Source organism: Gallinula chloropus, assembly GCF_964237585.1.
Source record: "Gallinula chloropus genome assembly, chromosome: 2".
Lineage (NCBI taxonomy): Eukaryota > Metazoa > Chordata > Aves > Gruiformes > Rallidae > Gallinula > Gallinula chloropus.
The window spans coordinates 31,438,927-31,465,724 of NC_140086.1; the positions used below are offsets into that span (position 1 = coordinate 31,438,927).

The window sequence follows — 26,798 nt, forward strand, 5'->3', positions numbered from 1 at the left end:
TAAGTCTCATGCAGGACTCCACCTTCATAAAGAAAGTCTGTTTTCAGTATAATGGAGGAGCAGAAGATAAAAGGATCAGTATCCACAGATGTTACTGGCGCTGCAGGACTGTGCCTACTGCTGCCTGTTCATTGTAGCCCACATTTCTGTTCCATATTTCTGTTTGAATGACAGTGTTTGCAGCTGGACGTAGTCAGGAGGGCATTAGTTTCATACTTCTCAGCTCCTGTCTCAGTTCATGATTCCATGGATCTTGCACTTTGCCAGTTTATGGTTTAAGGCAGTTCTCTGGGGGCTTGCTACCAGACCAGAAAAAATCTGCTTTAAAAATCATGAACAACTTCCATATGCTCCTGTCTCCCTCCCAGGTCTGCACTGTTGAGGTGGAAGGAATCTTTTGAACCAGATGATCTGATGGATCTGTTTTGCAGATCAGCAGCAGATAGCTGAGGCCACAGGGAACAGAAGGGGTAGGAAGGAGAAGAGGGCAGTAGGAGATGGAGCATCCCAAGAAAGAGCCCTGTAACCAAAGCTCAGCACAGAGACAAGCATGTGAAGGTCCTGGGCAGTGCCCTGTTAGCTGAATCCAGCCTGACAGCCCAGGACAGGCAGTCACTATCCCACAGCCCTCCCTGAATCTCTCCTGTCCTGTTGCATTTGGCTTCTCACATTCAAAGTCTCTCCGTTGTCAGAACGATTTCTTCCCTTGTCTACGCTCCATCTATAATTCATTAAGAAAAGCAGAGAGGTGGAGCCGTTGGCTTTTCCCACTCTTTCCCTTCTGGAAAGCGGGGGCCGAGCACGGATTGCAGCAGGACGTGAATGAACGGTTGTAAAACCCTGTAGCCGAGGGGGAGGCGGTGGGAGAGGGACGTGCTGCCATCTCCTGCCGGGCCCCCAGGCCAACAGAGCATGGTGTGCTCTGCGGGAGGCGGACATCCCCTGTGCGTTCTGCCATAAGCTTAGGTGGATCTTTGCTCAGAAACCCCGGGTCAGATCCCGGACCTAAAGTATGCTGAATCTGTCTGTTCCCAAGCTTCAAAGGAGTTCAGGTCTCAGCCCAAGCTTTCCCTCACTAGTTGCAAGCGTCACTCCCTGTGCTCACTGAAATCCCGGTCTATATCTCACGGACGTAACTGTCTCACCCCAGATAGAGGGGTTTTTACCCTTCCATTTGGCAACAACTTTGCACTTGCACATTCTATGCTCAGGTTATCATGGCGTCAGGCTGACAGCTGTAAGGAAAAGCCCACATTATCCACCGTGAAAATGTGGGCCATGCAGTGGAATGCCCATCTTTTTGAAACTGCAAATGTAATTGTGCATTTAAGCACAATTTTGAAGAAGTGACTTAAGGGTGTTACTTGTCATCTAGGTTCCACTAATGGCAAATATTGATGTCTAACAAGCAAGAGAAAGTTGCCACAAGAAGGAGGAATTTTGTTCAATACAGGGGAAGGATTGTTCTTCCGAACTGATGATGGCTCCGGAATGTGGGCACGAGCCAGGGTTTGCATTTTGCCTTGGATGAAATAACCAGTTTTCTTGCCCAGCTATCCCAGGCCTGTCTCTATTTCTCATTTCTGGAGTTCAAAGTCACAAGCAGCTTGTGTGGTGATTTCTGTGGAATGGGTACAACAAAAAAAAATCTTCATCTTAAAAAGTTCATTATACACAGAGAAAAAACTCACCCCGCAACAGCCCAAAGCAGTTCAATTGGCTGTTCCTCTGGCTCAGCGATGCCTCTCTGCAAGGTTAAACCTTTCACGTCTGGTAGTCTTTCGCGGGTGGAGGCAGGACTTTTTTTCAAGCCCAGCAGATGAAAGACCCTGCCTCGGTTCCCCCGTTAGCGGCTGGGTTTGCATTCAGATCTGAAGCATCCTCCCAAGAGCCACCGTTCCTGTCCCCGCCCGGAGAGACTCACCAGAGGGCAGCACGGTATCACTTTTCAGTGTAGGAGCAGGAGCAGAGCAGTTCTGCTAAAGGGCTGTTTGGAATTGGCTGCCTGTTGTTCTACCGTTATGATTCCAAGTAAGTTTCTCTTTCAAGCTAGCCTCTGAATCAGCTCCAAAAGCCACTGCATTAGGGCTACATCAACCTGTCAGTGTCCAGGCATTCACCGAGTGGAAGCAGAGAAAGTCCAGAGAGTTGTACTTTCCATGTATCGCTCTGCCAGGTCTCTGGGGCTGGCCAGGGAAGCTGATGGGTGCTTTTCCTGCTTCAAGTATTTTCAGCAGCCCTCCTGCGTTAAAGGCACCGTCCCGGGTAAATACTAGCTCAGCCTGATCGTTTGGGAGGCACTAAACAGTAGGAGCAAGCCTGCTGAAGGCACATCATGAGAAGGGCCCACAGAGGGTGAATGCAGGCATCATTTTTTGTGTGATACTGATTTCTGGTTTTCCTGAATGCTGAGCAGCCTCTAGGCTCTCTAGCATTTATGCCAAGCTTTCACCCTTCAGGCAACTAAGAGGAGTCACTGGTCCCATCTTGTCTGCTCAGCTTCCCTCACACAGGGCTTCATCAGCCATCAGCCCGTTCCAATTTATCATGCAGTTCTGCTTGCACGGGGAACTGGTGTCTCCAGCAGTTGCACCCCCCCTGGTTCAAGTACCACTGTACTTTGCTGACCTTTCCTGGCCTCTTTCTCTTAACATCAAAGCTTTGATGCCTGAATTCATGGTCTCTTGCTGTGGACTGATTACATCTTCTGTCCTTGGTTGTTCCCTTTCCTCCATTTGGCTTCTGCCTGGTGGGATTTCTCATGTCTATCTTACACTTCACTCCTGACATTCACACGTAGGTCTCCCTTAACTCTTTCCCTCTGATCTCGCTCCTTTTTAAGCTCAGTCTCAACTCCATCGGCTCCTGCTCATCCCAACACTCCTTAACTCTGTACTGAAGCCTTCAAAGATGCAGCTTTTCTTTGGGCCTGCTCCCCATGCATCCTTAGCTTTCCTTACCTCAAATATGATCTTTATTTAAAGGCCAGAAATCTGAAGGATGAATGTGTGGAGTGAGAGAACAGCTTTTTGGCCATATTAGCTTTTGGTGCATTATTTAATCTGAGAGGAGCATAGTATTGTTCTTCAGAGTAGGTATAAAATCATGAACTTAGTAGAAGAAATAAATTAAATGATATCTCACAAGGTACCTGATTTGAACCCAAGTAAGGATGTGTTTCTGTTGTCAGAAAAAGAAACACCTTTTGAAATCCCTATTCTTTTTCTTATGTTTTTCTTTGCCCAGTATGGGGGGGTGTGTGATTAATTTGCATTCTCTCTATTTAATGGGAAAACTAAGGAAGACAAAAAAACCCCACAAACTGAAAAAAAAGAGATTTTATTCAGTTTTCATTTTTTTTAAACATTTCATTTTCATGTCATCCTTTTCTTCCAAGGAAGGAAGAAAATTAGTATTTGTTAAAGGCAAATAGATGGCAAAATAGAAGAGAAGAGATCTTTTAAGAATAATTTTTTAAAGCTTTAAAAAGTCAGAAAATGTCTTTGAAAATTCATAAAATGTAGAAGTTGAAAAGGAAAATACTTTCTATTCAAAACACCTAACAAAGGACTGGAGCAGCCAGTGCATGTGCTTTGTAGTGTCTTCTAAATGAGGACAGTCCATCTCTGCAGGAATCCATCCCAGTGCAGGGTGACCTTGCACCTCATTAGAGAGGTCTTGTTGGGCGTTACACCGAGTTTTCCCCTGACTAAATCTGATTCAGTTTCTCTTCAGGTCTCTGCGTTTCGCAGTTGGTGATGTGATTATGACTCAGGGCAGAAACAGCCCAAGCGTTACTTTAAAGTAGGGATGAGGCAGAGCTGTATCAGGTTCACATCTGCAATACACATCATCTTCAGAGTCATTGCTTTTAAATGTTTAATCTTTAAAGCTCTATGAAGATAACCACAGGGGCACATTGCTCAGCAGTGGTCATCCCCAGAGAGCAGTGGCTCTTTGCTCTTGCTGCTCAAGGCTACCAGTAAGACATAGCTGTGCTTTGGCGAGGTGTGTGACACCTACTTTCCCCATCCTCTGTATTTATGGGTTTTGAGAAGTTACAGATTATCTGACTCTCTTATAACTCAGCCAAACTAGAAATATTTAACTACACTTTGAAACCTGTCTTTCCATGACTGGCAACTTTATCTTTTGTCTGTTTCTTCCCATTTCAAACTACTGCAATGCCATTAATATGGGAGAAAAAAAAAAATCCCTACAAAATACACCCCCACCCCAAAAAATACCCAAACTTTTATCCACCATAGATAAATTATTAAGAATTGGTTCTTCTTGGAAGGTGTCCAGAAGTCTGATCCAGCGTAGTCGAAACCAATGAGTCCATTTTATGTAGGAAAAAAAATGTGCCTTTTAGGAGCCACCCAGTCACATAGCTTAGCTTTTAAGTTTCTTCTGCTACCTCACTGGATTTCCTTTCCTGTGAATGGCCTTTTCCTGGAACAACCTTTTTTTTTCTTGTAAGATTTTAATCCAAATTTAAAAGATTTTCAACCAAATGGTGACCTGGCATGTTTTGACTCAGATGTGACATTAGCAGCTAATTGAACTGGCTATTACAAAGTGTGCTTCTGCTGCAAAGAGAAGAAATACATAAGTATGTACATATTTAATACATCAATATGTATATATGAAAATATATACATAACATTAAGTCTTAGTGGCTTTAGACGTTATTCAATCTTATGTTTGGATTACTTTTTCATTCTCAGGAGATAACTTAGTGATTGTATTCTGTTTAAGTGTTTATCAGTCTTGAAGTCTGACTGAAAGCCCGCAGACTTTGCATAACCTATTCCAAAATTACTGAGAAATGTATATCTTCAGCAGTGCAGATATCTTCTTTTTCAATTTTTCCATGTCAACAATGTATTACATTAAAATATGTATTGAATTTTATAATATATTGTATACCAAAATTTACATATCACAAATACTGTTTACTCAGGATATTTCTCCAGGGGCTGTGGTGCTGTAGCATAAGTTGTGTTTATTCCAGTTCTTAAAAACCACTCTGGCTACTTTTCTCATTGGTTTGCTTCTCTCCACCTGAGTGGAGAGAAACAAAAGAAAAAGAAAGTTGAGTTACTACTCTCCAGGCATTGCTACTCAGAAAATAATATTAAAAATAAATTATTATTTCACAGAGGAATAAGATTAGCTCTGATCTGCTGTGAGAAAGATCTCTGTGGTGTTCCTTTCAAAGACATACCTAGCTCATTTGTCACTATACTTTCAGCAGACAGATGTTGAGAGGAAGGAGATGAACATCTTCTGCAGCTCTCTTTTTGGCTGGTTAACTTGGCAGAAGTTGTAGTTGATTTTGAAATCTCACTTTTCAGTGAAGCTAACAAGTATCACTGCAAAATAGAGTACTCTGTCCCTCAAAGTGAATTTATAAACTTTTTCCCCAAAACAGAAGTACAGAGGTACTGTGCTACCACTTGTTCATGGTTAGACTGTAGATAGATAACAGCTAGTGTTAATATTTGACAGTTTGTTCTATGTCACCATCAGAAATGCAGCTGAAAATCTCGTTGGCTGCCTGGCTTGAACTTGAAACTGTTTTTTGGTAAAATCTGGATTTAAAAGTTTCTCCTACCAGATCTGTAGCTGTGAAATTCATTATCTTCAAAATTTGTATTAACCTCTAATGGTGTTTTCTCTTTCTGCAGGAACAGAAGGTGCATGCAGCACAGATGCCAGCCGTCTCCAAGGAATAACCTCTTCATCCCCAAGTGACACCCACTCCTGCTAGTACCATGGGGCCAGAGGGAGGTTTCTTAGGCAGTGGACAGGTCCACGTCATCCTGTGGGGAAGTTTGGCAGCCATGACAACGCTCCTGTTCCTCACCTTCCTCATCTTCCTCTGCTCCAGCTGCAACAGGTAAAGGTTCTCATGTCAAATAGTGCAGAGATTGAAATATTTTCACTAATAACTAATTAGCAAGAAATGCTGAGAACTTAGGTACAGAAATAAAAAAAGTACAAAATTTGTTCTCAGATCAAATCTGAACAGTTGGTTCATTCTAAAAAGTATATATATTTTTAATTTTAATTTTTCATTTTTTGCTGTGAAGGAAAAACACTGTTGGGTTTGCCAGGTGCTTTCTCTGAAGCTGAAGCCCAGAGGACAGGGGGATGCTGGCTGTTAGCAGACCACACCACTAACCTGAAACTGGGAAAATGAGGTTGGCCAAACAGGACCAAAAAAATATAGATGTAAAGGAAAGGGAAACAATTGCTGTGTATTTTAACTTTGCTTTGGTCATTGTTGAAGACCAGGGAATTGATCCCGTTGTTCAAGCCAAAATGAGTAAGAATCAAACAATGTTACTAATTCATGTCTTGTACTCATACCTTATGCTTTTCTTCTTCTCTGTTAGAGGGTTTGATTTCACCAATTCATGCACTTCTACTGACTTTGTTCACTTTTCAATGCCCCTTAATGATGCACAAGCTGAGCTGGGCACAGGGGAGCTGGGCAGCCCATGCTCAATCCAGGGTGCCCTTCCACCACGTCAGACAAGTCAGACCCTTCCTGAGGAGTAGCACAACTCCTACATTTTTGCCAGCATAGTTCAATCAGCCAAACATATGGAAAAAAAAAACAAAAACAAAAACCCTAAAAAGCATTAAGTTGGAACTTGTAATTTCATGAGATTCAGGAGTAATGCTTTTTGTAAGTTGTTGGTTCACATTTCAGCATCTTCCTATTCATCAGTCTCCTGTTATACTCGTGTAAAAATAGTAGACATATGTCGAAGTATAAAGCCTATTTAAAAAAATTTAAGGCCAAAACATTGCATTTAAGTACAATGTTTTGTCTTGTAACATTCCAGTCCTTGAAACATGTGTAGAAAGATGTGTTTAAAATGGAGTCAAACCACTGAGAATGTCTTTGGAGTTACAAGATACATTGTGAGAAGCTGTCTGGTGATGCTCTTTAATGAATCCCTGTGTTGCTAGTCTGAACACAGTAGCTTTTATTTCAGGTCATTCTGTAGGGCAGGTTGTTTATGCATAAATGCAATTATGCAGAATTTCTTCCTGGCTTCAGAAACAGTTGAGGACATGGAAAAATGATCAAAACCTTCTCCTTCAGAGTCTGAAAAACTTCCAGAGAGGAAATTAAGTATTAGTAAACTTTAACTCTGCTCTGTATTAGTGCAGCCTTACATACTCTGTTTTCTTATTCCCCATTTAAGTAGAATTTTAACAGTTGCTAATGTGGGAAGTACAATGCATTATGGGCTTTGGAAGCAGCACAGATTTCATATTGTCAATATTTTCTCACCCTTTTACTTGCGTTTTTATCCAAAGGAAAGATTATTACTATTTTAAGCTCATAGTTTACTACAGAATTTCAGAATAAGAGCTGTTATTTCCAGACTGGTAAAACTGGAAATGTGATCCATACTTTGTGAAGAGCCCAGTGAGACAGGCTTTGTTTTAAAATGATGAAGGCCCTGGCTGCTATGAAATGTTTAGGTCTTCTTGAACTGCTCATGCTTATTACTAATTATAACTAGCATCCTGAGTGAGGGTAGGTTGGATTTTATAGGCCTTTTCTAAGTCTTCATGGGATAAATACCTTTTTCTGATACAGTTTAAGGAATGCTCCAGGTTGTTACTAAAACATGTATCTCATGAAACTGAGCATTTCAGATACAATTAAATTGAGGATAATAATATGTTGCTTATCGTTACTCCTTACACCAAAGGAGGAAAAGGCTTGTGTGTGTTCATTGTACCTCTTCAGATACCTTTATCACCAGCCTGCCTCCATGGTGAAATTGCACAGAGGTCATATCAGTCCTTGCAATAATTTTCAGTTACTGTGTTTTCAGTATCATTGTCAGTCAGAGTTCTGACCCCTGAAGGTGTGTGAGGTCTGTTTGTATATTACCATAACGCATAGTAACAGTTCATACCTCTGTTTGATTAAGGGAAAAGAAGGCCAAACATCAGAATGGAGACCATGAAAATCTGATGAATGTGGTAAGTATTTCTTTCTGGCAGCTTGTGTCTGTCTTGTAGTTGGTTTCTAAGTAGCTCCTTGCAAAATACCACAAATTGGATTATAGCTCAGGAATTTGGAGATGGAAACATACAAAAGTTGCAGAACAGGAAAAGAAGAACTTGTGTAGACCCCAATAATCTGCACATTCTCAATGCTCTTTCTGCCACTGTTGTACTCCAGATCTCCTGTGTTTCTTTCACTGTTCATTTGACTCTCCTGCCAGTAACACCCATGAGTCAGAGCTCCTGAGATCAGAATGAAATTCATCGTGTGTCTATTTACACAAACATCTGTTCTGATCCAACGGTGATTAGATCTCACTAATTTGTGTTGCAGCCTTCTGACAAGGAGGTGTTCAGCCACTCCATCACCAGTTCAGTTACAGAACCTCCTCCGAGCAGCGACCAGAACGGGGTGCTCAGCAACGGCGAGGGTGAGTAGTGCAGCGCCCGTGGGCCAGGTGAATGAGCAGAGCGCTGCCATCCCCTTGCTCACAGCTCCCATGTTAGCTGCACACTGGTGATCCCTCAAGTCTTAGGTTTCTAGCTGTCAGCTTTCCGAGCACAGAGTCATGCCCTTTGTCTGAACACTCTGCATTTCCCTCTGGTGACTTCTGGAGGTCTGATACCGGCTCAGCTGCTGTACCCCAGGGCAGTGGCCAGGCATGCAGGTCTCTGAGTGCAGTCAGTCCTCTTTGCACAGGACATAATTCTCCTAAAGCCTATGATCAAGTTAAAACATGCAGTGAGTGCATTTACCTTGCTGGGAAGCCAGTGCCTCATCCCATAGTGATGTTGGCTGGTTTAGACTACATCTCCATTTCCCTGCCAGGCAAGCTGTGGTGTGGCCCCACACCCCAGCTCCCAGTCCTCCGCACCAGCCAACACTGGGAAGGTGCTGTGGTCCTCCTCTGGGCCACCAATCTACACCTACCTGCAGATTGCCCAGGGCATCAGCCACCTGCGGAGTCTGGATGTGAACAGAAGATGCAGCTATACCTCACTTAGCTCCTGGAGGAATGTTTCAGTTCCTGCTCCAGGGACTACAGCTTTGGATCATAGCCCTGTGCTGTGTGAGGCTGTCACTTGTATTTTTGTGGTTTAGAAAACAGGCAACATAAATAGGCTGCTGTGTCTTTGCTTTGCTGGATGCTCAAAATGATTCACGATGAACTATCATTGGAAAATATTTTACTCAGCTGCACCTAAAAATAAACTTGGTCTCAGCTCCGAGTCGCAGGGAGCCAACTGTTGTCTCCACACTAGGCACCAACACCATGGGCTGTGCTCCTCATCTCTGACCTCCTCATCTCACTGTGTAGCTGGAGGTTAAGCTATTCAGTCCTTACTCCTTGCAGACAAGTATCCCAAGTAATTTTTAACCTTTGTTTTCCCAGCTCATCGCTGCTCCTGTCTGTGGCTTGTTGTGTATGTAGGTGTTTGTGGCTCACCAAAGCCCCGCAGAAGGGCAGCATTTCTCTTCGCCACTAGCACCACACATGCAGCTGTCAAAGCTGCTACTAAAAGGCACACTGTCAACCAGCAGACAGTTTTCAGACTGTCTGATATTACTCATCCTACGCTCTGCATAAAAACCCTTCTGAATAACAGGAAGCAATGTGCTTTTATTTCTTATTTATACTTTATGTTTTCTTTTTTGTTAATAGTTCATTGTTTTCCAGTCTCTGCTATCCTTCTGAGCAGGGGCAGGGCCATGGAAGCAGCACCAGCAGATGTTTGGGTTGTTTTTTCCTTTACCCAACCTACCAAACCTACCAGCATTGTTTATCTATGCCAACCCCTTCTGTGTCACCAGCCATAATCACAGCAGCACAGAAATGTGAGCTCTCATTGCTTCTGATTTTCCCCCCTCCCCACAGCTGAACAGGGTAGGTGCTCTCTGGAACTTGTGGCAGTGCTGTGCATAGCACAGAAATCCCTGAGAGCAAGCACCGTAAGGGGAAGATGTGTTCCAGCTTCTCCAGGATGGTTCGTGATGTTCCTCAGGAAGTCTGCAGGCATCCTGGGTAGTGAATAGCTCACCTCCAGTCCTAGTCAGGGTGCAATAGGGCGCTTCTTCCTATTCCATCCATTCCTCCACAGATGTATGCAGGAGCCAAGTGAATGGAGAAGGATGTTTTCCTTTTTTTCTCCTCACATCTTCCATTCAGACAGCAATTGCCATCTCATTCCTCCAGTTCCATCCCGAGTTTTTGCTGTCAGGGTACAGATCCCTGCAGGTGCCAACTCCATGAGTCTCCGTGCCCTGAGCACAAGAGAAAGCAACATCCGTGACAACCACCAAATCAAGGGTACTGATTGCTCCAGTGGCAGTTCGTGTCATCACATCAGACATGCTCAAAGCTATTTAAAAGTCATTTTTCAAGGAAATGGTGTCACATAAAGTTACATACCATTTACTACCTGAAACATGCCTGTACGTGCCCATGTATACATCCCTGAACGCAGCCTAAGGTCATGTGTGTGCACTCTAAGTCAGGAAGTGCCGTGGATTTCAGTCCCTACTACCCTCTAGTGACAGTGACACGTGACCTGCTTCTGGGACTTAAAATAACATGTTCTGCCTAACACTACTTTCTTAAGTCTAGTCTTTTGTGCATATGGCTGGCTCATTAGTAGGTTGTCAGCCTACATTATGTGCTGCGAGACTAAGAGAAGCATGGCATAGCCTTCAGTGAGGAGCTTCTGGTGTAGCGTGCGGTGAGGCTGACTGCAGCAGGGCTGAGCGAAGTGTGATTCAGAGAATTTGGCCAGCATGTTAAACATGGTGAGGGCTGGGTAGGGAAGAACCAAGAATGCTTTCCTTTTTGATTCCAAGGGGTAGGAAAATGGAAAGAGGAAAAATCTGACAAGGCTTTTTTTGAAGGCACTTGGTTCAAGATGTCCCACCAGCATTCCCCTTCTGAGATGACTGAGCAGTCTGTAAGCATTCAGTATAACCAAGTACAGCTGGACATCCAGGGACACCTGTACCTACCACCCATCCTCTGCTCTTACCATGAATGTTGTTGCCATATAAAGCCACTTTGGGGGTGCACAGTGTATTTAAGGTGTCATGAGAAAGATATTTCATCAGTAGAGTGCAGAAATGTCCATAACTGAAACCTTTTGCTAAGCAAAAGCACAATGACTAGCTACTAGACATTTCAAGGCATTAGTATCATTTATCCTTTCCAGTGAGACACAAAACCAAAGTGATGCAGAGAGTACCAAATCACACTCACCTTACAGTTACACCTTTGTTTTAAATACTTCTTTATATTTTTCTCTAGTACTCTCAGAGGACAGTACAACTGCCTGTATCCAGCCTTATGAAGAAGTACAGACATCTGTCTCTGATCTGCTAGATCCACAGGATAGCCTTGGAAAGTCGATAAAATGTCACCAGAGCCGGGAGCTACCCAGTATTCCCCCCAACACCACCATGGAAACCATCATCTCAGCTAGAAATGCAGAAAATGATCAAAGTCTTGGAATGGAAGGACCTTATGAAGTCTTGAAAGACAGCTCCTCTCAGGAGAACATAGTGGAAGACTGCTTGTATGAAACTGTGAAGGAAATTAAAGATGTTGGAGCAGTAGCCAGCATGGAAGGGAGCTGTAATAGCAAATCAAAGGCTTCACCAACGGTTTCTGAAGGCCAGCAGCAGATTCCTGAGTGCAGAATTGAATCAGCAGAATATGCATCTGTTGACCGAAACAAAAAAAGTCGCCAAAGTGCTAATTCAGAAAGCCCTCTTGACAACACACCAGAGGTGGAGGACGAGCCTCCCCCTCCAGTACCCATGAAACTTCTTGATGAAAATGAGAATGTGCAAGAAAAAGAAGTGGAAGAGGAAGAAGTGACAGAAGGAGCAAGTAAACCAGAGAAGGTAAATACTGAAAATAGTTGTCCTTGTCAAACAGCCAAATAATGACAGAGAACGTATTGGGGGGAGAAGAATTTTTTTTTTAATAACAAAAATTGCCAAGGAAAAAAACCCTAAAGGTGATGCAAGACTGTAGAATATGGAAATATGAAAATGTACAGTATAGTCTTCACATTATAGGCATCCTGCAGCCTGTATTCAGATTGTTGCATTTCATAAGGCTTTTGCCAAATATTTTCTAAAAATTGCATAGGAAGCCTCTGCTTTTCTGTTTAATGGTATTGTACTTGTGGGAGCTATACAGTACTGTGGTGGTTTAGCCCTGGCTGGAGGCCAGGTGCCCATCAAAGCCACTTTGTCACTCCCCTTTTCAGCTGGACAAGGGAGAGGGCAGGGAATGGGGGTTTTGGTCAGTTCCTCATGAGTCATTTTCCTTCTCAGCCAGGGGAGGAAGGGGGTGTTCCTCACACCCTTTCCCTGCTGCACCGTGGGGTCCCACACACAGGAGACAGTCCTCCACAAACTTCTCTAACATGAGTCCGTTCCCACAGGGCTTCAGCTCTTCACCAGCTGCCCCAGCGTGGGTCACTGCTATGGGTGCAGTCATAAATCATAGAATGTCTCTCAGCATCTTGAGCCCAGACTGCTCCAGCCTGGTCCCCCACAGGGTCACAAGCCCCCCTCAGCAAACCTGGTTCATCTCTCTTGCATGGGTCTCTCTTGCTCATCTCTGTGTCTCTGTCTCTCTCCATGGGGTGCAAGTGCTGGCAGAGGCTTCCTCCAACACAGGACACAGCATCTCCTGTATGTCTCCAACTGCTCCAGCGTGGGGCCTCTCCACAGGCTGCAGGTGGGGTCTCGGCCTTTTCCGTGGGCTGCGGGGGGACACCCGCTCCACCACAGATTTCTCCATGGGCTGCAAGAGAATCTTTCTCTTCTCCAGCACCTGGGGCACCTCCTCCTCTCTGCCCCCGTCCCGCTTTCACCGGCCTTGGTGTCTGCACAGTTTCTTACATCTTCTCACTCCCTTCTCTGGTAGCAAAAGGTGGCTGCTTGCGTTTTTTTTTCCTCCTAAATGTGATTCCCAGAGGCGCTGTGACCATCACTGACGGGCTTGGCCTTGGTCAGCAATGACTCCAGCCTTAAGCCGGCTGGTGTTTGCTCTCTGGGGCCTGCAGAGAGCTCTTCTGGCTGCTTCTTGCAGAAGCCACCTCTGCAGCCCCCCTTCTCCTGCAGAACCCAGCCACACAAAACCACAACAAATACGTATCCAGGATCTCTGTCAGCATATGTGTCTGGTTTTTTTCTAATGAAGCCTCAATTTACAAAGAGGAGGTGGGGAGCGTTCTTAGTGAACGCCCTAACTTTAGGATGTGCCTCCTTTGTTGGGCCACCTTGACTAGCTGTGCAAGTGTCAGGCATCTGTTCAAAGCCACTCGTCTTGCCTCTCTCTGTAGGGGAGAGGGACAGAGGGAGAGATTGCAACTGAAGGCTTTTATATTTGTAAAATCCTGTATATCAGCCATAAACAGAGTAATGAATTTCTACCTGCTTGAAATCACAGCCAGAAGTTAAGTGAATGGGCTTCTCCTAACCTCAGGACAAGTCAGTGCTGAACTCCTTGAAAAACAGAGTGATGACATTTGCAACAAGTTATTTTCCCAGTTTTAGGGGTTTTTTGCCAGAATTAATTTTAAGGATGCTTTCAGATCATTGCATGGAGTTTCATAAACTGTTGCACCTATGTTTTTCAGAACTAGATTAAATAACTTAATTGTGAAAGACAGACCTGTGATTTTAGCAGACTAGTATAATTTGCTGTCTGAATCCTCAAATAATACAAGGTATTGTTTGAAATCTCCTTAAGTCCTTAAGATGCAATATAACATTTTAATGTAAGCTTTTACCTGAAAAATCATAGCAGAGCCAAGGGATTGTTGTTTGTTTCTGGTTGTTCTCTTATTTAAAGTATTTCAGCTACCAGAAGGCAGAAAAATACCTTGTTAAATAACTGACTAACCATGTAGCCTATAAAGCACAATAGAGTCAAAATGAATATACTGAAGGCTACTCAAAATATTAACATTGTTTATCTGGACCATTCAGTGAACATTCTTACAAATAACAAGCTCGTTAAGTAAAAAATGAAGATGTGACTGTCAACGATAATCCACCAACACTCCCCACTCCCAAATTCAGGCCATATGCAATTTCTAATTAAACTTTTAGAGAAACAGCTTTCCCTAACAGTGACATTTTTCCTACCAGGTGTGAAAAGACTTGCAGAAAATCATTGTATTTCCCAGGCACCGATACAAAGGAGAAGCATTTGCTGCTCTGTAGCTCCCCAGCACACCGTGTACACAGTGTCAGTAACTACAAGGAGTGGGAATTGATTAAAATGGTTCAGGTTTTGAAGGATTAATCAAGAGATGACACATGCAGTCCCCTAAGTGCCAGAAAAAAAGGTGTTTGTCTAATTAAAATTTATTCAGAGCTAAAACCATCCTGAGCTAAAGCTTCAGCAGCATCACATCATTCCCGTGCTCGCTGCTAGGTACATGCATTATGCATCGCAGTGCGCGCCTGTCCTGTCCTTGAGAGCTACAGCTGCAGCAGAGTTGGAAATGGTAATTGATGGAATAAATAAATGTCATTATTGTTGGCATTGTGTGGGGAAGTGGTTGTGGGATTGTTTTTCTGTTGTGATGATGATAATTTTCCCCTCTATTTTGCTGCCTCAAACAATGCACACAGCAATGCCTGGTTTCTTTTCCGATGTGGCAACTGAAAACAAGATGTTTATGGAAATGTATGTTATATTGATAACTCTTTTAGTTAAACAAACTCCATAGGTGTCTTTTGTCTTCTTTTCTTGTGAGGCTACTTATCTGCCATGCTTAACATGACATCTGTATCACAAACTTTTCAACCTTCCGCTCTGACCCTGATGAAGACAGGGGCTGGGCGTGGGAGTCTCTCTCATTATAATTAGGCTTTGCTTTAGTAGGGCACAAAGGAGGGACAGGCAGGGAGGCTGCTTGTGTAACCAAGACCTAGACCTGCCAATGGACAGAGAACAGGCCATATCCAGGCTATTTTGGTCTCACCCTGTGAAAGAGGGCAGCTGGGATGATCCCGTTCCTGAAGCACACTCATCTGGGAGAGACCTAGGTGGGCCAAGACAGAGACTGTTTCAGTATGTAGCTGGATAAAGGATCCTTTCAAGAGACAGTCATGCAGTAAATGACTGAAAATTAATTATCTAAATAGGTTATTGGCCAAATCCTTTGGAAGGTCTTGGTGAAGAGAGACAGGTTTAATAGCATGACGCCTCTTACAGGCCTCTATCACCTGGTAAAACCTGGGTGGTGTTCTAATAAAACTGGAGAAGCAGAATAGTTTTTAAAATTTTCGTTCTAAAAAGGGTGTTTTGGTTTTACCCCAGCTGAGAGCCGAGATCCACACAGCTGCCTGCTCTTTAAAGGAAAAGAGGAGGGGGAGAAGAGAGGGGGGGTGAGGCAAGAGAAGGGAAAAGGAAGGGGCAAATAATAACCCCAAAACCAAGAAACCAAAAGCCCGTGGGTTGGGATAAGGATAGTTTACTAGAATAGCAGAAAGATAAAATATAACAATGCCAACAGGACTTTAGAGCAGAAAATATATGAAACTGTTGATGCACAATGCAGTTTCTCACTGAACCCACAACTCAAGCCGTGCCACCCAGAGCCGTCCCGGAACCCAACCGTCCCCCAAGAACCGCGTGTCCTGGAGCTGCCCCCTCCTCCTCCCATCAGCCCCCTTTAGACTGAGCATGACATAATTGGCATGGAATACTCTCTTTGGCCCGTTTGGGTCATCTGTCCTGGCTTCGTCCCCTCCTTTCTCATGAATAGAGAAATATGAAGAACTGAGAAAGTCCTTGACTGTCTGACAGCAACTAAAAGCATCAGGGTGTTATCAGCACTACTCCCATTTTAACTCTCACACACAGCATTCCATCCACTGCTACAAAAGAAGTTAACTCCATCCTGACCGAAACCAGGACAAAGGGCAACTACAAAACTCCTTTTTCACCCAGGTCTTTCCAGAGCAAGCACTGGTAGAAGCGCTCTCTGTGAGTATGTCTGGCTGCTGCCATCTGATTTCAGACTTGTGCAGCCTGGGGACAGGCAAAGCGTCTCTTACAGATGCACCGGAGGAGAATGGTCGCCTTGTTCTGGTACCCGAGTCAGGAGCAGCAGCTGAGCCAGAGAGCAAAAAATCAAGTGCTGTCGAGGAACAAAAGGGAAGTGGAAGGCAAATAAGGACACATGCTGTTTGTGTTGCTGCTGCTGAGGTTTCAAGGATAATTTATAATATTGCTAGGTACAAAATGTCTAGGAGCATTTTTTTTTCAGTTTCCAAGATGATAACATCCTTCAAAATTGATGTGTCACATGTTTCACGTTTAGAAGAAAAGAATAATAGGTCCCAGGGCAACAAGAAGAGGATAGCCAACACCCCGGGGTATTTGAGTGGGAAACTGTAGCAGGGCTCTTGACACGTGGTGCTTAAAAACACACTGACAAGAGCAAATAACTTCACTGAAGAAATGTGCAAACACGTTTGTTTTGACGTGTGAGGATGAAATTAATGATGTACTCATCAACACAAAAAATATCCTGTAAATAAGAAAGACTAAACTGAGCTGCTGTAGCAAAGCAGATCTGATAAAGGGACAAAATACATTTGAACTTCACCTTTTTTTTTTTTTTTTTGTGAGTAAACAAACCACAGATTAAAGACTGCGTTGAGATAGAAGCAAGGGAGTTGTTAGGTGTGAAGGAAGCTCCCTGGGAGCAGGCAGACTTCAGTGTGCTTTGGGTCAGGGTCTTCATCAGATGTGCCACAGGGGTTTGAAGCTTGGTATTTACCAGAAGTAAAAACACCAAGAAAAACTGAAGTAGGAAAGGATCTGTTGTAATGAGCCTCTGTGGGAAAAAAATAGTCTTGTGTGTCTCGTATGTGCCTGGAAGCTGTATTTGATTGACTGTGCTAAAAATAGCTCTGCTTCTTCACCTGGGCACTGGAGAAGGCCTGAAGTGTTTTAGATGAAGAATATGAGTGAAACTCCAAAATACAGCCCATTATGAACAGTGGTAGCAGGCTCCCTCTGAGTCACTGCAGAGCAGGAGTCCAGCAAAGCCTTCTTGCAGCAAAGTCTTGCAGTGAAGTAGCCCAGGACCTCATTGCTATAAATGACCTAAGGCATCTTTCATAATAGCAAAATGCTTTTCCCCCAGTGCTTTGTGACTTAATTTCTACATGATGCTTTACATGTTTTAAGTTGGTCTTGATACCAAACCAAGCCCTCTGTCCCTTAATAACTTTGCTACGTGAACTGGATCCAGCCAGATGCTTTGAGAGGCTGAGCAGTGGGGTAGTGAGGCAGTGCTGTCCTGTACAGCTGCTGCATTTCGTGGTGTCAGGAGAACACAGTGAATCCTTGCAGCACTTCCAGGATCCACTGAATGAAGGATAACAATAATCAGGAAGGTAACAGTTGAGTATTGTTCTTTTGTCATGTAAAAGCATCTCAGGAAATCATGTGGAAAGGCAACTAGTGGTTCACAACATCTGACTTTTAATTGTTCAAATGCCTTTGCAGACTCTTTTCTTTCTTGCTTCACTAGAAGTGTACAGGCAGGGACACAGCAGAGGAGAGTTTGTTTTAGCCATTACATTACTTTTACCCTTTTCAGGTCAGCACAAGAGCAGATACATTAAAAAGCTCTACTAACCTCAGGGCTGTTATCTCCAGAGATGTACTCTGGAGATTGAGGATATCAGCTATGCAAAATGGAACTAGTGAGCCAGTGACCATAAAATATAATGTATTGATTGTAATGAGAGGCTTCACACTGTTGACTGGTAATGAGCTTGCTTTCTTTTCCTTCCTTCCCTCCCTCCTTCCTCCCTTCCCTCCCCCTTTCTCCCCTATTCTCCCTTCCTTCCTTTTTTACAGAGGCTTAGTTCAATGTCTTACAAGTCTCGAGAGGAAGATCCATCTCTTACAGAAGATGAGGTAGGTTTCTTGCACGAAATTCAGTAACTAACTAGGGACCTTTTTCAGACAGAAATTAGCATACACTTTGCATGATTAAGCAGAATCTAAGCAAGGTGAAATTTGTCTGAAGGGAAAATGAAAGCCAAAGTGTGTATAGCGCCACACTCTTAAAATCAGAAGTACTGTAGCATATGGCTATGCTAGGCCAATAGGCTAAAAAGTGCTGTCAGAAATTACCACAATTAGCTGATAGTTAGGGCAGCTTCTTGATTTGGGTGATGAGCTCTACTTCAGAATCATAATCTGCAGCCTTTGGAAACACGCTCCACCTTCCCCATGCAAAGTGCTGGGGGCTCTGGAAAATAAACGGAAGCACAATAAGATCACTGGAACATAAACTGTTCTTCAGAATGTCTGTGAGTCAAATAAATCAAGGATACTGAAACAAAGACAGAAAAGTTAAACAGAAGGAAGGCTGCTTGTGATCATCTCCAGCACACCCGTGTAATTTATCAATGTGTTCTCTGGACGTGAACGTAAACATAAACTTGGCAGTGAGCTGAGCGAGCCGGTGCTTTCTGCTGGGAGAAGCACTCCCAGGCATTAATGAATAAATTGACCCTTGAACTGGGTTCATGTAATTTAATACTGGAAAGGGCTAAAGTATGGATGAGCAGAAAAGCCATTTTCGTTCAGTTGGCTGAAAGCAGCAGAAAGTAAGAATTATTGTCACCTGCAATTGGGTGTCTCTTGTTATGAAACAACCCTCCCCCCCAAAAAAAACCAAAAGAAAACCCAGGATTACCAGAAGCAATCTGCTTCCTCTGCATCAGTCAGTACTGCTTAATGTTAATGGACATTTTCATGCCAATCTACTATTGTAATTGATTGATATGAATCTAGGGTGGCCTTGCACCCTTGGGAAAGATGTTAAATGTAACAGCCAATGTAGTATTGGGTATGAGAGAAGCAGTGCAGGTAATTTCAGCCGTGGGCCCTGTGCAAGGGCTGGTATCCCCTTGGACTGGCAGAGGGCTGGCAAGGGTGGCTCCCTGTGCTTGCTGACAGCTCCAGTGAGCCTTGAGTGGAGGGACATGTGTGGACATGGGCTTCTCCTTCACCTTTTCATTACAGACCAGCTTGGTGCACTTGTTGAAGCATGTCACCTCCTCAGAGGGGATTTTTTAGAGGTAGGAGTGAGACTCCATCTCCCTCTCTTTGGTTTATAGTAGCTGGGAGGTTTCAGTCTCTTGTCTTTAAAGTTCTTATACACAGGGACTGAGATGCAGCTCCCCTTGGTAGGCAGAGTTTAGCCAACAGACTAGACCTGACCTTGCATATGACCTTGCATATTTGCTGTTCTCTAGTGTGGGTAATTTATTTCCTGATTTTTAATATCCCCTTCCATGACTTGGTGCCTCCTTGGTCCTGCCTATAAACACAACAAAGAACTACTCTCCTGTTGGGGTGTCTCTAAAAGCAGAAAAGCAACCGCTACCATTAAAAATAATAACAACTTAAAAGACCTCGAGGACCAGACAGTGTCCTTCTCCTACAGTACATCAGCTAAACCTGATCATCCCTTTGACTCCTGTCTCCCCACTGAGCCCAAGCTGGCTCTGGGACCACAGCAAAATGTGCAAGAGCTCACCAAGCCATTCCCTTCTGTCCTGGGTCTGATTTGCCTAAAGGGAAATTACGTTCAAAGAGTTTTTATGTTTATAAAGTATTCCTTGAAAGAAAATATATAAATGCATGCCAGAAAAGAAAAAGATTTGTAAGAAAGGATATGTTTTTATTAGAATATCCCATCTTGTCTGAAGTAACTGATATGCCTATGGCAGAAGGGGAACAAACTGGCACACAAGCGTTATGCTATAATTAAATACTCAGCAGGTGTCTCCTTTTCCTAGATCTCAGCCATGTACTCATCGGTGAGTAAGCCAGGACAGGCCATCAAGGCACTGGATTCTCCTTACACCTGTATCCAAGAAATTGCATCTCAGAGGTCCCCATCTGTTTGCAGCGGCCTCTATGCCAGCGTGAAGGACTTTGAAAACCCCCTAAATTCTACCACTGTGCCTCAGTCAGCGGACAGACCAAATGGGGAGCTGGAGCCTGACTATGAAGCTATCCAGTCAGTGAGCCAGGAAGAGGACAGGACCTCGTCTGTGCCTAACACAAACCACACTGCTCTTTCAGGAGAGAATGACTATGAGAGCATAGGGGACTTGCAGCAACACAGGGATTTCACCAGACTCTAACTACTCCGGGAGGCAGATTTCTCCGCTAGCATTTTCAAAGGAACATGTGGAATATGGAGAGGGAAGCGCTTCTCCTTTTGAGGAACAAAGCTAAGAGAACAAAAGTTGTGAAGAAGCAGCGTCTGTTTCAGCTGGGCTGTGCTACCCGCTACGTTATTCTGGGTGGTGGGCGGGAGGCTCACGGGAAATGGCTCACCGGCTCTGAATGACGTCCTGGACAATGTAAAGGCTTCTCTATTGTTACACCCGAGATGACCAGAATTTGGGAAGGAGTGCTATGCTTGTCGTCCTGATAGCATTACATACCAAAAATACTGCCTTTACACAAAGCTGGCTTTTCGTTTTAAGAGATTATTTTATGTCATTTGCCTCAAGAGTATTTTTCAAGCATCATTTTTCATTCAAGTTTGGACATAACAATGCTGAGCAAATCACAGATCACTGTACCTCAACTCAGACTTACTTTGCAGGGCTGGGGAAGGCGTGCTCACCTCTGTGTCTTTTGGGGGAGCTCTGTCCACATTCATTGCCACTAAAGTGCAAACAGCAGTACTTGGCTTCACAAGGGACCTACTCCAAATGTACTTGAATTTATTCTGTCGGCTTTTTCTTTTCTTTTTTTTTAATGTCAAGGGCTGTAGAATGTGACTTGCAATATTTGAGATGTGTACTGGTATTTGTAGGGGTTTTGTTTGATTTTTTTTGTGAAATACCACTTTAGAATGGCATGTGACACCCTTAGTATTTATGCCCCGTTCCCCACACGTGCACACACGTACCTACACATACACACCCCAGATAATTGTCACGTACAATCGAACACATTGGCATAATCTTTAGTCTAACCTTAATAGTGTTAACTAACTATGTTTTTTAAGATTTTTGCCCTTTTTCAAGAATTTTAAAATATTTTAATGTTTTAATATGTTTGTCTAGTTTATTCTGTAGGAAAATTTAGGTATTGTGTAGAGTGGATAATACTTTTTTTATTTTTATGACATACTTTTCATCTTCGAAGTTCTCGTAAATTAACTTACTGTTTCATGTAACAGGAGACATCCCATTCTTTCTTTGGGCTTTAGTTGGGTTTCCTTTAAAATAATTTTCCTATTTCAGAAGTATGTAAATGAACAATTGCCTTTTTATTTTTTTTTTTGGTCTTCTTGAGCAGGGATGTGGACCATGCCTTCCTGTTTTTAAGCTTAAAATAATGGAGTTTATGTAAAAGAACACTGCCAAAGGGCAAAAAAAGAGACAGAAGAGACAGCGGGATTTAGTCTGGTTTTGCCACTGGTCCACTTTGTTCCTCTTGCTTAAAGGAGTGACCAAGAACTTGGGGCTCTGACAAGGAGTTTGGAAGCCACTGGCTTTTCAAAGATACGAAGTTGTTCTGTCACTATTAAAAACAAAGTACAATGCTTGGATGGAATAAGTAGGTACTGGGCTGATACCCTGGTTTTCTTCAAGAATAGTCCTATTAATAGTACAAGAGTACAACAGTCTGACAGTAGAGAGCTGGCGTTGTGTGATACACATCTGTACATGGTTATGTGCACACACAGAATCAATCAATCATAGAATTGTAGGGGTTGGAAGGGACCTCGAGAGGTCATCGGGTCCAACCCCACATGTGCATGGATCCCCATGTATATAAGCATACACATGTAATCTGGACACAAGCGTGCAGTCCAAACTTGGTAGCATTCAAATACATTCACACACATAACGGCTGGCATGTGCTTGAAGAGTAGTTCATTTCTCATTTGAAATAAACAGCACGTGAACCGAGGTTGGCTCGTTCCATAGCAGCCAAAACAGGTTTAGTTTCAGCTCAGTTGGTACTGAGTTTTGGTATGTCAGACTGAGTCCTTCTCAAATCACTGGTCAGCACTCCACACTACTCGGTACTACAAAGAGCGTGCACAGATCTGGCTACAAGCACTCAGATCTATGGGCTTTGCCCATACGTAGTGCGGCTCTGAGGAGCAGTGCAAACGCCCAGTCAGACCTGCCTGCACGGCGATTCAGACTTCATGGATCCTGACCTCACGTGGCAGTGCAGCACGCTTGATCTATGACTCTCTTCCTTTGAGAAGAAGCAGTTCGGACCACTCTACATCCATCTTCTTCTCAGCTCCCACAGCTGCAGCAAACCCTTGGCTTCCCCTTCATCGCAGTGCTTTCGAAAGCTGACATTGATCTTCCCTTCTGGAGTTTTCCCCTCAGAAAAAAGTGTGTATTTCTGTTCCCTTGAATGTGAATTCATGGAGTTTGCCTTGACTGTTCCCTCCTTCACGCTGTTTAAGGCCAAAGATAAGAGGCGCCATGTTCCAGAAGATCTGTTGTGCTGAGTCTGGAGAATTCCTGAAGTCGCACCACGCCTTTGCGGTCTGTCCCTTGCTCAGGGGTACGGGTTTATATATGTTGCCCTTAGTCTGACTCCTGCAACTTAGTGGCAGGCATACCTCAACTCCTGACATTCTCAAACACGTCTCAAGATGTAGTTATCCCTTACGGATCGTCCTACTCATTAGGTGGGTGACTCCTTCTAGAGAAACAGTAGCAACGTGAAGTTTGTTAGGTTCACTGGATTCAGTTTTAAGACCAGGTTAAATGTAAGAGAGAATGCCTGGTAATGACAGCAAAGAGTAACACCGAGCTCTTGATTGTAAGTGAAGAAAATCAAACACTGCTCTAGAAGTGTCCCCGCTGAGGTCAGCAAGTCAAGGGAAGGAGGAGGGCTGCACAGTTGACCTTTGTGGTCTTTCAAAGCAGGATCAAGAATGCTGGTTTGGAGGATGGAATGTGAGACTCGTCTCCTTCCTTCCTTTCCCCCATTATGACAGCTGCTCCTTGAGACCCCCACACTTTCCTCTTCCACTGTGAAATCCCTCTCCCTCTCTTTTTTCTTTTGTTTCTATTTTTAAGCTGCCTCATACAGCCTGTACCCAGAGCTGGGGCTGTGTCTGCAATCCTGTGGTGCTGGTACATTTCTTTCTGTTTAAATGACTCTCAGGCTGGCCACAACCTTCTCATTGTCCACCAGACCCTCAGCCTGATGGGGAAGGAGATCAGATTTTGCATTGCTGCTTGTGGGATGTGTACCTGCCCTCAGCTGTTGAGACCCCCCACGCACACCCTGGACTCAAGAGCTGCAAAAGGGAATTGCCCTCCTGAACAAGGATTCACAGGGGAGTCAGTAATGCCCCTGCAATCTCCATTATATAGTCTAATGCTAAAGAAAAGTGTTTTAGAATTCCGTCCAAGGTTCTTAAGTGAATAATTACATCTCTTGACAAAGAATCAAGCTCCTGTTGCAGTTTCATCTTCCCAGATGCAAGATCTGTTCCTTTACAGCTGCTGCCAATTCTTTCTTTTCACTCATATATTGGATATAAAGATTTTTCTAACCATAATCCCCAAACAGATTCATCTGACTGTAAAGAAAAGGGAGTCTCTTCTGCTTGACTCTTCACTGCTATTTTTTCCTTTTCCACCATATCCCTAAATAAAATTTCCACATCCAAACTGATGTAATTGTTACCTGGTGGTCTTTTCTGGAGAAGCTTCACAGTCTCTTTGCCTCCATTTTTTGGCACAGCTGTATAGATAAGATCTCACATCAGACTGCCAAGACAAGCTGTAACATGTGTATCCCTGCATGAGCGAAAAGGTCTTTTCTGATTTCCTTCTGGGAACCAGTAGAAGTAAGAAGTGAGGTCTGGATGTCTCTTCCACGAATCTGTGTCTCCTGTCGGAGTTGTTCTCACCATGTACCTAAAACAGTGCTAACCCCACACATAAACCAGTGGCCCCTTTCGACCATGATGAGTGCAGAATTGCTTTCTCAGTCACAGAGAGAAATAGAGTCTTCACAGATAGCTGTAGCACAGGTGTGTACCCAATTACCACAGTTAGATCAGTTATAGTGCCTTTTCTGCTGAGTAGCTAGTACTTCCATACTCTTCCCCATACTGTGTGTGTTTAACTCAAAAGTACAAAGGGACGACGCTTGTCTAAGTTGGAAACAGCTTTACAGAGACACATTAAATGTACTGGACCTCAGCCCTACAATAGCAATAGTGTCTCACAAACATTCTTTTAAAAGCCCAGTAATGTAGCTACAATGACTAAACTTTGCAATAAAAGTTATCAGTCTTCTTTGGAAGAACCTAAGTTTTCCAACAGTGAGCATTCAGGGAGGTGGTGGTCTTTGTCCATGTCAGCTGTGAACAGTTAGTCGCTTCCGTCTTGCTATTAATACCAACTGCAGGCTTGCTCACATGTAGCAGTGTTCGTGGGGTGAGGGATGAGTAGGTGTGGGGATTCACACTCCTAAGTCGCCCAGAGCTGGACCATGCCCCACAGTAGTAACTGGCTGAGGACCAGTTGCCTCTCTTTGTAAGCCCTCATCTACTGTGCCTTCAGGGAATCCATCCTGCAGGGATTCTTCTGGGCTGCGTGCTTCTCCATGGCTCCCTGAGCAGCTCCTGTCCTCCGTCGCGATCACAACTCTGTATTTGCGGTGCTCTCTGTTCAATCTTTCAATGGTGCTTTTATCAGATGCTGGATAAATGGTTTCAATGTGCTTTCTGAAAGCTGACACGCAAAGCTGTGACACGGAGTGTGCTCTCTAGTATTGTCTGCTTCCCAGAACTTAGTGTTAACTGTGTTGCTCTGACTACAAAAGGCTGACGGTGCTGCCCCGTCTCTTGTTCGTCCCGCACACAACCAGAACAGAGTCACCACGCGTACCACACCTAGGCTGGGACACAGGTGCTCAAGACCAGCCGCTGAGACCAAGTGCTTTGTCTTGACAGCAGTATAGGAGAGACGTGGCTCTCGCCTGTGGGATTAGAAACATCACAGACCCTAGCTCAAGGACTTTTTTTCTGTCTCCTATTGTGCATGTACATTTGTTTGCAATATGACTCTTAAGAAACCTGTTTCTGCAACAAACATTTTAATTTAAGCCACACTCCAAAGAGGGCCTTTTGCTGTTAGGCAAATTACCAGTTATTTCAGACAAGCGTTGTTTATTTAGGTTGGATCATGCCTGAATAAGGCTGTTGTGTGCCTCACAAGTACACCAGGGTGTGTAGTCTACTGCAAAACAGGAGAATGCAGAAAGATGCTCAGTCTGATAGATAGATGCTCCTGTGGTGGTGTGCTTAAGACTTTCAAGGGCAGATCTCTTCCTCAGAGCAGGGAGCAGAACTGCTATTAATGTGATTTCATACCCTGGTGCTGAAGGTGATTTTAATATCTCTTTTGGGATGGTCATGGCTTAAGACATTGCTGGAGTAGATTTTAGCCAAAAAAAAAAGAAAAAAAGCAATGGATGAAACATCACAAAACCAAGGGGCTTCCTTTCTTCAAGGAGAGAGAACTCCCCTTGGTTGGGTCAGTATAAAGGACTCCAGGCTTACAAAAAGTGTTAAACAACAGAAGTGTTAAACAAATGAGTTGCCTGTGTGGTTATTTTCCAGGAGTGCATTAGGATATCACATACACTTGACGCTGTTCTTTTCTTGGGGACAACGGAAAGGTGAAAGCTTATTTGTAAGGCAAGGGTCCATTCAATAATTGATAAGACTTACTTTGCATGTAAGCCAAAGGTCAGCAAGTGTCTACATAATGTAGATGCATTTAAGCTAAGTCTAAACAATGCAGTTCAGGCATTATAAGCAGTCACTAGAACAATTTAATGCCCTTCTCGGTCTGACCTGCTCACATAGCCGACTCCGGCACCCTGGTTTCCACAGCAGATGGATTATCTTTGCATTGCTTACCCCTTGGCCTGTGCTCAGTCTGCAGGTAACATAAAACTTACAGTTCTGGGTTTTTTTCAAGTTGTGAGGTTTGGATTCTGGAGGTCTTCAGCTTCAAACCCTCCAGGACAGTCAGTGCAAACATGACAGCAAAGTGCCTAAAGATGTTTCTGTAAAGGTAAAGATGCTCACTGTTACTGCACAGCAACTTGTCTATTGTATGTGGTACTCTCTTGCCATACACATTCCTAAATACTGGCTTCAGAATGATCAGTTATTGTTATAATAGCACAGTCTGACAAGGTTTCTGTCTCTAGCGTATGTTTTTTGCATAAAATATAAATTCTTCACTTTACAGGGCAGCTATGTTATTTCTTATAGGTTATAATAATGCAACAGCTTGCTTAGATGATTTACTAAGTGTGTAAGTGTCATGAGTTCAAAATGCTTCATTTGGGATTCAGAATGCCTCCCGTTCACTACAAAACAATGTTACCAACTCTTGTAATTTTTATCCTGTAGTATTGGGGAGGGTGTTTTTAACCTTACGAATCTTACTACCTAAAAAAGAGAAAAAAAAACCCAAAAAACAAACAAACAAACAAACAAAAAAACCCTAAACCAGTGCTGATGTTGTGACTTCCTGTATTTGGACAACCCTTTTATTTATAGAACTGCTCCTCCCTGCCATGTTCAGCTATCACCACCTGAGTTATCTTTTTTGTCCTTGGCAAACTATGGCACCTGTCCAGAGGGCCCAGAAACTGCATCACATAATGCTTCTG

At 43.6% G+C, this 26,798-nt stretch overlaps 1 protein-coding gene across 1 annotated transcript; it reads left to right on the forward strand.

Moving 5' to 3' along the window:
• Window positions 1-5,780: 5,780 nt before the first annotated feature.
• On the forward strand, window positions 5,781-20,242 carry PAG1 (phosphoprotein membrane anchor with glycosphingolipid microdomains 1; the record flags this gene model as incomplete). Its single annotated transcript, XM_084279998.1, has 6 exons — window positions 5,781-5,905; window positions 7,968-8,019; window positions 8,378-8,474; window positions 11,334-11,932; window positions 17,937-17,996; window positions 19,892-20,242. The coding sequence occupies 6 exons, from the start codon at window positions 5,781-5,783 to the stop codon at window positions 20,240-20,242; spliced, it is 1,284 nt and encodes a 427-aa protein (XP_084136124.1).
• Window positions 20,243-26,798: the final 6,556 nt, after the last annotated feature.